General features: G+C 54.1%; 1 protein-coding gene across 1 annotated transcript; it reads right to left on the minus strand.

The window, feature by feature from the left end:
* Positions 1–3,207: 3,207 nt before the first annotated feature.
* On the minus strand, positions 3,208–10,154 carry SLC32A1 (solute carrier family 32 member 1). Its single transcript, XM_074553406.1, has 3 exons — positions 9,974–10,154; positions 6,139–6,902; positions 3,208–5,371 (listed from the first exon to the last, which is right to left on the minus strand). Exons 2-3 carry the CDS (start codon positions 6,508–6,510, stop codon positions 4,184–4,186), a joined length of 1,560 nt encoding a protein of 519 aa, XP_074409507.1. The 5' UTR covers positions 6,511–6,902; positions 9,974–10,154; the 3' UTR covers positions 3,208–4,183.
* Positions 10,155–14,341: the final 4,187 nt, after the last annotated feature.

The following is a 14,341-nucleotide window of genomic DNA, read 5'->3' on the forward strand; positions in this document are numbered from 1 at the left end:
GATGTACAAAATCAGTTGATGGAGAACATTGATGCCACCATCAAAAATGAATACCTCTTTTGGTTTTTCTGAAATTGCATTTTCTGAAATAGCACTTTTCTGAAAAAGCATTTTCTGAAATAGCCTGGAATATGTGATATGGAGTATCCAAACTTCATGAGGCTGAGATATCCAGCTGCCAGCACAGGCAGAGTCTCTGGCTCCATGTGTGGGGAGGAGGCAGAGCCATGCCTGCCCTCTGCACACAGGGAGGAGTGGGCTCTGCCCTCACCTCTCTCCAGCTCCCACCGATGGTCCCAATGGGTGGCACAACTGTGTGGATGCATGAGGGCAACAGAGATTTGGTATTACCCTCATGTCTCAGGAAATGAGCCCAAATAGAGGTCCCCATTGTGCCTGAGGAACTGTAAAGACACAGAGAGAAATAAATCCGTTCCCTGGTAGTGCAGAGAGGGCCTTTGTTTGTCTGGTTTTCAGAGTGAGAAGGTTTAGAGGATTGTTGCAGCACATGACCAGAAGCTACAAAGCGCAGACAAAAGCCATTTGGAGCACAGACCAGACTCTGACATCGCACTGGGTTTTCAGAAGATTTCTGCTTTGTTCACGTTAAACCTGCTGCTATTTTGGGGGTTATTTTCCTCACTCCGCTGCGTCCCTTGCTGTAAGGGCTGCACATGTCCAGCAGCACTGGGCACACGAACGCTGCCACAGGCATAGACACAGCATCAAAATGTCTGCTGAGACAGGCTGGAGGGGCTGCCCGTGTCCCTAGCCCGAGGCACAAGTGTTGCGCCAACAGCCACGGACAAGTTTAGAGGACACAGCCTGTGCTTATCGCTGGGCTTGCAGAGCCGGCTCGTTTCGCAAGCGGGTCCGCGTCAGCCACCAGCGAGGGCCGGCTCCCGGCAGGGGCACGGGGGAAGCGCCTGAGCCGAGCTGACAGCGAGACAAAGCCCTTTGGGGCTCGCTGGGAAATCGCTGCTTTCGACACAGCTGGAGAGTGCGGCGGGGCAGACGCTGAGGTGCCCTGTCAGCCCTGGGAGCCGCACCGCCTGCAGTGCTCCTCCAGCCGGGGCTGCCTCCCTGCCAGCAGGAGCTTGGGGAGCTCAGGGATTTGCGGTGCTGGTCAAGCTTCCCTGTTCTTCGCCCTGGGAGATAGAGGTGAGGATCCCTGACCTTCTTCCACTGTCACAAAAAGGGCACAAATCTAACAGCCCCAAGTACAGCCGGGGGCACGTCTGCTCGCAAGGGGAAGGGGGGGAAAGAGAGCTGAATTAGGTTTAAAACCTCTGCAAAATTAAAGCTTCATCAAACAGTTTCCATCATTGTGTACCCTGAATCAGAGAACTTTTCGCTTCTGTAAAACACAAAGACCAGGACATGTCAGTCTGTGAGCATCCTGTGTACAGACTCAAACAGCAGCCCGCAGGAGAGGAGAGTCAGCTGTGTGCCGCTGTGGCATGTTCCCCTTGCTTCCCTGGTGGGGAACACAGGGACAAAAACACCCTGAAAGCACCGTGTACAAACCAGAGATGTACGGAGCACTGTGTTAACCTGCCAGGCAACCTCAGCTCTCCACTTATTCCAGGATCCGAGGGGTTTTCTCAGGGCAGGGAGATGGGCTGGATCTCCTCCCACACTGGCCGTTTATCACTGCCCTGGGGAGAAAGCAGACCTGGAACAGAGAGTTCAGGGCAGAAGCAAGAGCAGCGAGCACCCCTGAAGAGAAGCCCCGTGTCCGGGCTGGCTCCCCTCATCTCGGGCGGGTGGATGCGATGACTCCGGGCCGGTTCCATCCCATCTCCTGGCTGGGGATGGATGCCGTGGCTCCGGGCTGGTTCCCGTCTCCCGGCCGGGGATGGATGCGGTGAATCCGGACCGGGCATGTCCCATCTCCCGGCCGAGGATGGATGCGGTGGCTCCGGGCCTGGCCCATCCCATCTCCCATCCGGGCATGGATGCGGTCGCTCCGGGCCGGGCATGTCCCCTCTCCCGGCTGTGGAAAGATGCGGTGGCTCCGGGCCGGGAGCGCCGTCGGGCGAGGGCGCTGCGCCGCCGTGGCCGCTCCGGGCCAGGAGCGCACGGGAAGGGGGGCGGATCGGGCTGTCAGTGCCTGCGGCAGGGCGGCAATCACGGGTCACCTGCCCTGGGGTGAGAGGGGGGATGATGAGGGTGAAAGTGGTGAGGATGGAGGTAGGGATGAGCGTGAAGACGATGGGCATGAGCTTGAGAATGGGGTAGGACGCTGCTGGGTATTCCCAGCATGGAGGGAAATGTGGCTAATCCAGGGCAGGCGTCTCACCATGATGCCCCCCACTCTCACCCACCCCCGGCGCCACACCACCCTGTCCCCATACGGCACAGACCCCACAGCTCCCCTGTTCTTTTCTATCGGAAGCTGCCCAGAAAATCGCCCGAAATGCGTTTACCCCGAGCAGGGACATCCCTCTCTCCCCCCGCAGCCCCTTTCCCAGCTTGTGCCAACACCTCCTCCCGGTACCGCATTGCGGAGCTGCCCGCTAACCCCGGCCGGACCAGGCGGGGGAGATGGGGGCACATCCCAGCCCTAGCGGGGCTCGACGTGTTTTGGGGGCAATAACAGGATCCCCACGGGGACCTCAGCTGTGCCTGTGCTGCGGGAGCGCTGCCGGTGGGTCCCTCCATCCTCATCCTCGCTGTGTAGCGGCAGCGGATGGACAATTAGTTGTCGTGGCTTTTAAAATGGTGTAAATCGAGGTGTTTTCTGTCACAGGATTGGAGTGTGGGGCTGACCTCCCCCGCGGTGGCGACTTTGCCCGCAGCGGGGATCAGCCCGACGCTCCACACCCGTGGGCAGGGTTTGGCGAGTTTGGATCAAGCCAGGGGTACACCCAGCCTTTTATTTCGTTTATTTCTCCTCCTTTGTTTCACAAAGAACAAAAACCCCGGGGTGCATCTGCCAACTCCCGTTCCTGTAGTCTGAGCACTACGAGGGAACGCAAAACTGTGAGGAGGGGGTGAAAGCAGCCCCGCCACCCCCAGCTGTAAGATGACCTCTTCCCAAAAAATGTCTCCTGCCTCTTGCAAGCAGCTGAATGCCACCTTCTCTGGAAAGCCGGCACTGCCTCCCTTAGCCCGAGGATGTGTTGTAGCCCCGACAATGAGAGGATGAACCTCCCTCTGCCCTTGCCCTGCTCCTCCAAGCCCCCCACGAACCAGGCCAGCCTCATCATCTATGTTTTCTCTTTATTGTTCCATATATTTATGTACCACATTATATGTTAAAGATAGATTTTTTTTCTGATATACATTTTTCATCTTATTTACCACAATGACACCACACGTACATTGGAAACAGCTCCACGGATCTGGTAGATTGCACAGAATGAATTGTGTCGTAGTTTTGTTCCTGTAATCCCGAAACAACATCAAATCCAACCATATATTATTATTATTATTATTATATTATTTTTTAGCTTTTCATAATTTAGAAATAACAATTGTTAAAACGAAACGAAACGTAAGTCACCGAGAAGTGGACTCCAGGGCTGCGATTTCAACCAGAGGCAGCACATTTGTGTTTGATGGGAAGCGCCGTTCCTCGGTGTGGATTGGGATGGAAGAATCGAGCAGTCCTGACATCTATCGTGACTACGGTGTAAACATTGCAGGTAAGCGGCATCACCGGTCATCAGACGCTGCTTGGGCTTGTTGGGCTGGTCGTACAATCTGGGTCTCGTCTACATCCATCTCTCAAAGTGTTAAAACAAAGGTCCCTGCTCCCGCCCCATTGGCGGGTTTGCTTCCCAATCCCGTGGGATCGGCACCTGTGTTTCAGCTCCTGAAACACTGATTTGCATATCTGTGAGGAGTGTTGAAAACTGCGACTGTTTCCCAACAGGCCGTTTGTGGGGGGCCAAGCTTCAGGCAACGAGTGAGGAGAGAGGGGTGGGGCATCAGATAATTTCCTTCCAAAAAATCTAAATAACAAAAAAATAGATTTAAATCTGAGCTTATTTAAAAAGACACCAGGGTGAGCACTTTCATCTCTTCTTATTTTCCTTAGTTTGCAGATTCTATGACATAGAATTTGTTGGATGCACGTAATGAAAATAATGACTCTTTCCATTAAAGGGATGCAGAATTATTTGGCTATGCGGATGTTCGATGCAATTCTCTTCCTGCACCCGACTCTGGCCCCTCCTTAGTCTTCAGCATTGGTTCTGAAAGCCTCTATGAGGCCTTCTAAAGAGTGGATGAACCCAGAGATGCTGCAGATACCGCCTATAACGAAAATGGCAACATCGAAGAAGACATGATGCCACAAGAGCTTCCTCCACAAGAGTTTGAGGTGGAAGAGACTGGGGAGCAGGAAACAGAGCCCTGCGCCTGTGAGGCTCCCAGTAAGACCCATCAAGAGGGCGAAATGGGGGACATAAATTGCCATGAGCAGGGTGAAAACTACCAGGGCACATCTGAGGGTGAGTCCCCAGGATTTGAGCCGCCCGTCACCCCCATAGCAGTTGGGGAAGAAAGCCCTGTTTCCATCTTGGAAAAGGGACCGCTCCAGGACTTCTACAGCTGCAAAGAACGGCAAGGGGTACGAGAGCAAGGCTTTGGCCACCAAGAAAATGTTGACTACTGCCCTAATGGTGGATGGCAAGTTGTCTGTAATGACCTCCTTGGTCTCATCAGCCCAGGTCAGATAGGCGACCAAGGCAAAGAGTCCCTTAAGGATGCAAGCTGCGATGTGAGTCCAGTTCATCATGCAGTGGAACTCCTTGGGGTTCTGCATGTTCCCCTCCAAGGAAGGCAGAAAGATCTGGGAGGTGTAGCTGAAGACAATGATGCCAATGGAGATGGGAAACTTCTTGACATCAATGTAAAACTTGACTTTGTCCCAGGCCCAGTCGCGTGCCCTGGAGAGGCAGTAGGCGATCACCAGGATGTTGATGACAAAGTGGGCTAACGTGCAGAGCAAGCTGAACTTGGAGACTGCCTTGAGGTTCTTCAAGAACGCGCAAGGCAGGAGCACTGCCGTGGCAATGATGGACCACGACTTCTGGGAGACGGGCAGGTTGGGGAAGCTGTTGTACATCAGGTTCCCACTGACCACCACATAGAGGATGCAGGTCATGACCAGTTCAATGATCTGAGCCACGTTGACAATTCTGCCCCCGAGCGTGGGGAAGCGGGGCGCACAGCACGCGTTCGCGATGTCCACGTAGGAGTCTCTCACCCTGACTATCTCCCCATCCTCATTCTCTTCGTAAAGACAGGCAATAAGGATTTTCCCAGTGTAGCAGCAAACCACTGCAGCGAAAATTATTAAAAAGAGTCCTAGGTATCCACCGTGAAGGATGGCATAGGGCAGGCCCAGAACAAACATCCCCTAGAAAGAGACAAAATGGAAACCGTGTTGCCGGATCTCTGAGGGGCCTGGGCTGAGCGCACGCAGCCGCGCCAGGGCGGTCACGTGCGTGCTCTCTGTCTGCCCACGCACCGTGGCGCCCACGCAGGCGGTCGCACAGTCACGCCACGCAGCCGCTGCCACGCGGTGACGCACCCCTGTCCCTGTGACGTGCCACCCCCACAGTCACAGAGTACCAGCGCCATCGCACCCCCGAGCACCCACAACAGCCGGGCAAGGTTTGGGTGACCAGGCTTTGCTCCAGTCTCCACCCTCGCTGTCCCCAGCCCCTCTCAGTGCACCAAGACCTCCATTGCTGGGGCCAGACTGGGCCCACCCCAGTGCAGCCCCACCACCAGCCCAGTCACCGCCGTGTCCCCCTGTCCCTCCTTGCTGGGGCAGCCTGAAGGGGTCAGAATCTGCAGCGTGACAGGGCTGGGGCCTGGGCCCCTCCCTGGCACTGTGCCCAGCTCAGGGAGGAAAGAGGGGGCTAAGCAAAGCAGAAAGCTGGGCTAGGGCATTTTAATTTCCTTTTTTTAAAATCTATTTTTCCATTTAATTCCCTCCTCCTGCTCTATTATTCACCTCTATCTTTCACTTATTTTTATTTCTGTTTTTTCCCTATTCCCCCTTTTCCTCGAAACCGGTTTGCAATCAGCCCACGGCTTCTGGCCGAGATACAGAGCACGTAACGGGACCGGGATCAGGGAGCGCTGCCCGGTGCCCCGCGGCGGTGGCGGCGGCCGTACCTGGATGGCGTTGGTGACGTTCCATCCCGCCTCCCATGCCGTGATCTTGGGCTTGCCCTGCCCGGAGAGCTCGGAGCAGGCCTCCTTGGAGGCGGAGGGCGGCAGGGGCCCTGTGCCGTCCCGCTGGTAGTGGATGTCCCCTTCCAGGGGCGGCTCCCCGCCCTCCTCGCTGCCCTCGGACTTGAGGATGTCCATCTGCAGCCCTTGCCGATGCTCCATGTCCAGGTCGTCGCAGTGGGCGAAGCCCACCGCCTCCTCGTCGGTGGCCGCCTGGAAGCCCATCCTGGCGAACATGCCGCTCATCTTCGCCTGGGATTTGTGCGACACCGAGGTGGCCACGTTGGAGAGCTTGCTGCGGAGAAGGGTGGCCATGGCTGCGGCTCCGGTGACTCCGCTGCTCGCGGATCCTCGGGGATGCGGAGACCCGACGGGGCGGGCGGGCGGAGGGGCTGTGGACGGGGCTTGGCGGCCCCTTGGCGAGGGGCTGCTGCGGGGAGCTGCTCCGAGCCGCTACCTCCGTGTCCCGGCGCAGTGCGGGCGGCTCCCGGCCGGGGTGCCCAGGGGCATGACACCGCTGCGGGGGGAGCGGGCCCGCACGCCCCGCCGCCCGCTCCGCGCTGCTCCGCGCCGCTCCGCCGAGCCCCGCGCCGGGATCGGGGGGCGACTCGGGCGGGATGGGGGCTGTCAGCAGCCGGCCGATGTCACCAGACGGGCAGAGCGAGCCCCTGGCAGAGCGCGCCGCGTCTCCATCGCAGTGCGCCCACCTCGCGGAGAGAAGAGGAGAGGGGAGAGAATTGCTGCATTTCTGGGGGAGGTACCAGCCTCCCCGGCCAAGCCCAGCCCCCCGCACTCCCCCCGCCCCACCCACGCCCGCCGGGCCCCGCCAGCAGCGCCGCAGCCCGGGACCCCCCCCTGCTCCCCAGCCCGGCTCCGCATCCCTTGCGCTGCCCGCCCTGCCCCGCACCGGCCCCGCAGCCGCCCGCAGACCCCGGCCGCCAGCCCCTTCCCCACTGAGAAACAAAAGAGCTCCGCTGAAGAGGCGGACGGGCGGCTTTCGACAGGTTCTTAACGGGATTTTCCTCCTCGCACCCCCTTCTTTTCTTTTTCTCTGTCCCCCAAACCGCGCGGCCCCTTCGGAGGCTGAGGCGGCCTGGGCAGCGGCCCCTGCCCGGGGGACACAGCGGTGCGTGGCCACCCGCGCACAGGGAGCGAGGGCTCGGCTCTCTCTAACGATTCCTGGGATCAGGGAGCTCCAAAACCGGCGGGACAAGGGGCACAGGTCTCCTTTGGGGCCCGCAGCCGGGTGGCACCGCATCAGCACTGCAGCGGGGCACCGGCATCGGGGGATGTGCTCCGTGCTGAGCTCTCCGTCCTCACCAGCCACTACTGAGCTTCCCCTTTCTTTAAAAAAAATACCGATAATTTCGGTTTGCTTCCAAGCGCTTATATTCGTTTAAACAAAAAGCCTTACGATTTTTAATTTATTTTAAATTTTTCCGAGGTGAGCGGCTAACACAGCCGATAACGACAACGGGAAATCCCGGTCCTGTGCTGTGGCACAGACAAGTGGAGAGTGCCAGGGGGAGCGATGGCATTCGGGGGCGGTGTGTGGGAAAGCACGTCCCCTCTGCGGTGGGAGAGCCTTTGAATCGTTGTTTAAAAAATTATATATATATATATATATATATATATATATAATATATGTATATGTATATGAATGTATGTTCTTTGAAAGGTGAGGGAAAGGAGGAATTTCTTTTCCTTTGATGTTTTGGAAGGCAAAAAACCCCATTTTTTTACCACAGATAGAAGGAAAAGCCACCACTAAATTATTTCCTAATATCGTTGTCGAGGGCGTAGGAAGGGAGCTCCCAGGCTGCGGTTGCAGGTGGGATGCGGTACTGAGCAGAGATGGGGGAAAAAAACCCCAATTCCTAGGAAAAAAAAATCCTTAAATCACCTTCTTAAAAACCTTTTTATTTTTTCCCCAGCCACAATTCAAAAGGAAATTGGGTGCGAAAAGACTGAAGGGTGCAAAAAACCAGAATAAAACTAAAATATCCGCGGTGAGGGCAGTACCCCTAAGGGGTCTCTCAGCCGCTGCTCTCAGCATGGGGATAAACGAGCTGTTTCTACAGCCGGCACCCCAAAAATGGGGTTTTTTAATGGCAGCGGAGGAGGAGGGCGGCTGAGCGTGGCGCATCCTTGGCTTTGCGTGGGAATTATTTCATGTGAGTGCACAGATAGGTCGCGAACGCCGAGCGGGGCACGGCTTCGCCCCGGGTTTAGCAGCGTCTTGACGGGCTGGGATTTAACGGGAGAAATTGCAAAGCTCAGGCCGTCCCCGCTGCCCTCGGCCGCCGTTTCGCCTCTTCACAGCTCGGGGAAATCAGTGATACGAGACACCGTGAGGGATTAATCCAACGATTTATTTTTCTTTTTTATTAATATTAATTTTTTTATTCATCTTAAGACGAGTTCGTTATGAAAGAAGGCGTGAAGGAGCTCTGTTTCTGGAGGTTGCAGGGGCATCAGGGAAGAAGGAACGAAAATGCATCCAAACCTCTGTCTGGTGCGTGATTATCTCCTCAAACAGCCCTGAAGCATCCGTGCCCCTGCCCCGACACCCCCGAACTGCGGCTGGGAGACCCAAAATGGTCCCACCGGGATCCCTTGATACCAGAGAGTGGAGGGGGATGCTCTGGGAGCCACCCAGCTGAACTTTAAGGTCCCTTCCAACCCAAGCCTTTCCATGATCACGCCAAGGGTGGAGGAAATGGGCTTTTGGCTCTTCGTTGAGCATCCAGAATGTCATGGATGTGTCGAGCTCGGGAGACATCTCTTAGAGAAAAAATAAATCCTAACCAAAATAAATAATAATATTTTTAAAAAATATGAACAACAAACAAAAAGGGAACAAAAAAAAACCCCAAAAATACAAAAAACCTAAACGGATAGAAAACCAACCAAACAAGCAAAAAAAAAAAAAAAACCAAAACAAAAACCACAAAAAACCCCACCAAAGACCCCCCCAAAACAAAATAAAAACCCAACACAAAACCAAAAAAACCAAAACCTAGTAAAATCCCTCCGAAACAACCAATAAAACAAAAACTCCAACCAAGGAAATTAAGAAAATAAATAAAGGAAATCCACAGGGAGCTCGCAAATAAGTTCAGGATCTCAGGGCCGATGCAGAGAGAAAGCCCCGGGGCAACGCTGCCCTGGGACCCTCCTCGGGTCCTGCTCGGGCCGTTCCTCAGCCCGGGGATGCCCTGGGGTCGGGGGTCCCTTTTCCCAGCGCTGAGCGCGGCTGTGCCCCCTCTTTGCCCGGGGACCCCTCAAGATGAGCCCGCAGAGCGCCGGGGGCTGCCGAGCCCCGCCGGACGCCGAGCTCAGTGAGGAGCTGGGGGATGCTGAGGATGCTGAGCAGGTCGGGGGGCTCCGGGGGGCACAGGAACGGGGGTTCTGCTGTTCCCCCATGCTGATGTTAACCCCGGGAGCTGAGCCCGCACCCACCGCCCCTCTGCACCTCGGAACAGCCGCCGGACCCCTGCCCAGCCGGGAACACCCACCCGGGGTCCCTCTGCCCCCTGGATGCCCGCTGGCTCCTGCCTCTGTCCAGGACGGGGAGAAAAAGATTTTCTGTAGCAGCGGCTGGAGAAATAAAAATACTTTCTCCCCTCTCCCCCCGAACTACTGCCGGCGGCTGAAATGGGGTAGAAAGCACAAAAATAGGAGTGAGGGCGGGGAAGGGTTACAGGATACAGAAAGAGGGAGAGGAAGAGAGGAAAACCCGGAGAGATGGAGGAGAGGGGAGGGTCGGGGCATTTACCTCTGCTTCTCTCCCCATCGCTGCCCGCAGCACGCCGGGGAAGGCTGGAAGGACGGACGGACGGACGGACGGATGGAGGCAGCCGTGTCACTCCGGAGCTCTCCCTAACTCCCAATTAACCCAAGCAGGATAATGGTGCCAAACCTTATCCAAAGGTTAGCGGCTCTCAGGGGGGCGTTTGAGCTGCAAATCGTTTCAGCCGAAGCAGCTGAAAGGCGAGAGCGCGCCCGCGAACGAGCAGCAGCCAATGCTGGAGCCGAGGGGCTCTGGCACACTCTGCCTTCCCTGAGCCGCTCCCCGGGGCGGGCTGGGGGTCCCTGTACCCCCAGAGCTGCCCCAGGGGTGTGCGGGGCTGCTCCTGCCTCGTCCAGAGCCCACCGTGCTCCCCAGGCACATCCAAGGCGGAGGAGCAGCTCTGCCTTATCTCTGCAGACCAGGCTTGCGAGGCTCGTGGCTGGGTCTTCTGATTATTACACTGAGGGAAAAGAGCAATTTGTGCTCAAAAATCATTTAAAGCAAGTCAGCAAGGCCGATCCTGGGTGTGTTGTCTTTCTGAATCCCTCAGCACCTGCCTCTCTCCGGGCTGCAGGGCAGCACAGAGCAATGCCAGCTGCAAGGTGCAGATATTTGGGGGCAGGATGGACATCGCTCCAAGTTCACTGCTCAGTCAGGCTCCCAAATGCAAAAGATTTGATTCTCGTGGGCTTTGGGGGTCTGTGAGCTGCTACAAACACACTAGACTGCATACACACTAGACTGCAAATTGTGAAAAAGGGGCTGTGCAAATCTTGAATGTTCACCTTCATCCTCCCCTGTAACACTCAGGAAAAGAGTGGGTGCCCAAATGCAGGTGTGCAAGCCCCTGATTCCTGCTCTCAGACTCCTGGTCTATGCCAAGATCTTTCCCCACACCCCTCTAACCTGCTGCAGCACAGCACAGCTGCCAGCTGAGGGGCACCTTCTGCCCATACAGCAAATTCCACGGTCACATCTGCCCGAAGAACAGAACCCTCACAGGCCAGCCCAGGCATTCCTGGAGCAGCCACCCCTCTGCACAGGTACATGAACACCTGGAGAGGTGATCCCAGGACATGAAAGCCGTTCCACCTTCCCACAGCCGCTGCCAAAAGCATCTCCTGTGTTTGTGGCTGGGCCGAGGGCAGCCCTGCAGCCCCAGCAATGCACAGGAGAGGTTGCACAGCAGTGCCCTTCATCCCAGCCTTGCCTCCTCATCCCCCCGCCGCCACCGCGCAGGGCGGCTCTGACAGCATAATGAAGAGTTGCAGGATATTCTATAAAAAGGCAATTAGATAAACTGCTGGATTGGGACCAGCTCCCGTGACCCAGTTAATAGCTCTGGGAATTTCGGTAGGGAAGGAAAAGGCGTCGGTGTCCGGACGTGGTGCACGGTGAGAGGGTTTGGAGGGGAGGGAAGAGGGGAGAGGGGAAGCTCTGGGCTGCTGGAATGTCCCAAGCCCTGAATGTCCCAAACCTTGAATGTCCCAAGCCCTGAATGTCCCAAGCCCTGAATGTCCCAAGCCCTGAATGTCCCAAGCCCTGAATGTCCCAAGCCCTGAATGTCCCAAGCCTTGGGTTCTCCCTCTCGAGTGTGTTTAAAGCTCAGCAGCAGCAAAAAGCACAAAGTGAAAAGTCTGGGTGCAGAATCACACAAGCTGCTGCTGAGTTTGTGCTCTGATCCACATTCTGGTGTTCCAGACAAAGGCAGCAGCAGCCACGCTGGCAGAGACTCTGCAGGAAAATAACCACAACAGAGTGAAATCCAAAGGCAGAGTCTCCAGGAGAAAGCCTGCAGTGGATGTCCCCTCTTTATTTCATTTTTTTTTTACTGAATACACAAAATGGCTGCCTAAATTACAGACTCATAAAAAAAAGACCACACACATTAAGGATTGAGAATATAATAATTATAAATCATGTATATTACAATAAGAAAATTTTCCCATATGTAAAAAAAATAAAACTTTTTTTTTGCTTTAACCTCATTATTTCCGAAATAAATAACTTCTGATCTGTAATTTCGGATAAAATTTGTACATGAATTGCTGTGATTTCCATTTCCCAGAGGGAAGAGCCTTGATAAACCATCATCACCTATAAACTAAAAATTAATTTGCAATTTGAGCACAACACGTTCCCAAAAACACTTTCCATAGGTTGGAATTAAATTTAACCCATTGTTTGTTTTTATGCTTCACATCAAAATTAAGTGGTAGCCACTGGGCACCAAATTCCCAACTCACTGCTCTGTGGTATTGTTCCCATGAGCCTAACAGCATTTTCATTGACTTAATATATAAAGCTTCATCACTGTCAAATTAAATATTCATATATGTACACACTTGTATTTCACAGGAAATGACAATGAACTAGGAAAGGAAAGTGCACACTTCATAGGTGCCAAGCTTTTTAACGTCAACTTTCAAATAAAAATCTCTTCTGCTGCAGTTGTAGAGGCTGTAACAGTGACTGGTCTGTAGAGGAAAATTCTCTCTGTGGTCAGATGATGTCCCAGTACAAATATAGATTATATAGATTATATAATCTATATTTTTTCTTATTCTTTTAATGCTGTTTTTTCTTAATTGTGTTTAATCTGTGTGTGCTGTGGGAAGGGCCTCTCATGCAGAGGCCCAGCCAGCAGCCAGCTTGCCTTGGGGTGTTTCTTGTCAGGAGGGCTCAGTCTCAGCCTGCTCCATCCCCCATCTGTCCATGTGCCTTCTCCTTTTTGTGGCCATTTCTGATAAAAGCAGGTCAGCAACGTACAGTCACTCACATCTACTGCAAACATCTTCCAGCTCTATCCAAAAGCCAAGAGGAGCAATTGGGGAAATCACAAATCCTGCTTTGAGGTATTCCTGACAGCTCAGCCAAGCTAACAAGGCAAGGCAGCAGGCACAGGTTTGTGTATCTTCCTTTAACAGGACCTTTCTCAATGTTTTGGAGTGACAGAAACCAGGTTTACCTAAGCCAGGGCAAAATTGCTGCTGGGTCTCTGAACATGACTCCCACACCAATTTGTGGAGCCTCACACATGGAGGGTGCTGTTTCTAGCAGCAGGATTTGAGTGTGCAGCTCTGTGTGCAGATATCATCCATTAGTCTGCTTGGTTTGTTTTCCTAAAGACCAAAAATAAACTCCATGTAAAGGACGCATTCAAAACCTGAGCCCAGAAAAGCATCACTTGAAGCTGCTGCTGTGTCCTAAGGAGAGCCAAAGGGAAAGTGAGGGATATCACAGCTTGATCCAGAGGGGAGCTCAGCCCACAGCAACATTTCCCATGCTGCTGGAGAGGAGAAGACACAAACCCTCACCTGGAGCTGCTGCCTGTGTGCCCTGCATGCCCTGCATGCCCAGTGCCAGCTGAGGGGACACTGGGCAGGGACTGGGTGCTGCACTCAGCCTGGCTGCCCCTGCTCTGCACTGCAGAGCCCTGCTTCTAGCAAAGAAAAAAAAATTAAAAAATAATAAAAAAAAGAAAGAAGAAGAGAAAAAAGAGAAAAAAGAAAAAAAACCCTCTTTTTGCAGGAAGGCTTCACACAGATCATTTGCTTGCATCCCACAGTGCTGGCAAAACTCACTGCAGCACAAGGAGGGTGTGAGTGCCTGTCTGTGCCCACAGGGGCACTTGGCACAGGAACCAGCCCTGCTGGCCCTCCACTAACAGGGAAATGCAGTTACCTGTGCCCAACACAAGCCATGGAGAGCCTGCCTATTTCCTACAGGGCTCAGAGAGGTCAGCTCATCACAGTGCCTTTATCTGCAGGGGTGCCCATCATAACCCTGGGTACCTCACACTGCAGGCAGTGCTGGCTCCAGAGCCAGTCACAGGGACAGCACTCAGTAATTATAGCCTAAATACAGCATTTCTACAGAGTTTCTCAAACACTCTGACCTGAAAAGCTTTCCTGTCAACACTTCAGATTAGCAAAGCTGGGACAGGACAATATTTATTGGGATAATATTTATTGTCCCCGTGAGCAAGCCAGCAGTGAGTTTCTTGTCCAGAGGTACCAGAGGAGTCCAGCCAGCCCTGGGGGTCTCAGCATAAACCCCACAGGGAGAAAACCAGACCTTTGCAGAGAAATCTTTCTTCTTTCATCTGGGTAATGTACAGAAAGAGAACAGATACTAAGGCAGGACTGAAATTATCCTTTGCCAGGAGACAATAAGGAGGGAAGAGACCATGAGCTGGAAACCACAGCTGCAGCAGAGGATATATTTTTGGTGACACAGCAACACAGTGCAGCTCACACTGACACACAGCAAATATTTCAGCAAAATAGAAATTTCACCTGTTACCACTGCAGCAAACCTCCTGTGGGGGTGTTGGTCACTCTTGGTGGGATG

This window comes from Zonotrichia albicollis, chromosome 17 (assembly GCF_047830755.1).
Source record: "Zonotrichia albicollis isolate bZonAlb1 chromosome 17, bZonAlb1.hap1, whole genome shotgun sequence".
Classification (NCBI taxonomy): Eukaryota; Metazoa; Chordata; class Aves; order Passeriformes; family Passerellidae; genus Zonotrichia; species Zonotrichia albicollis.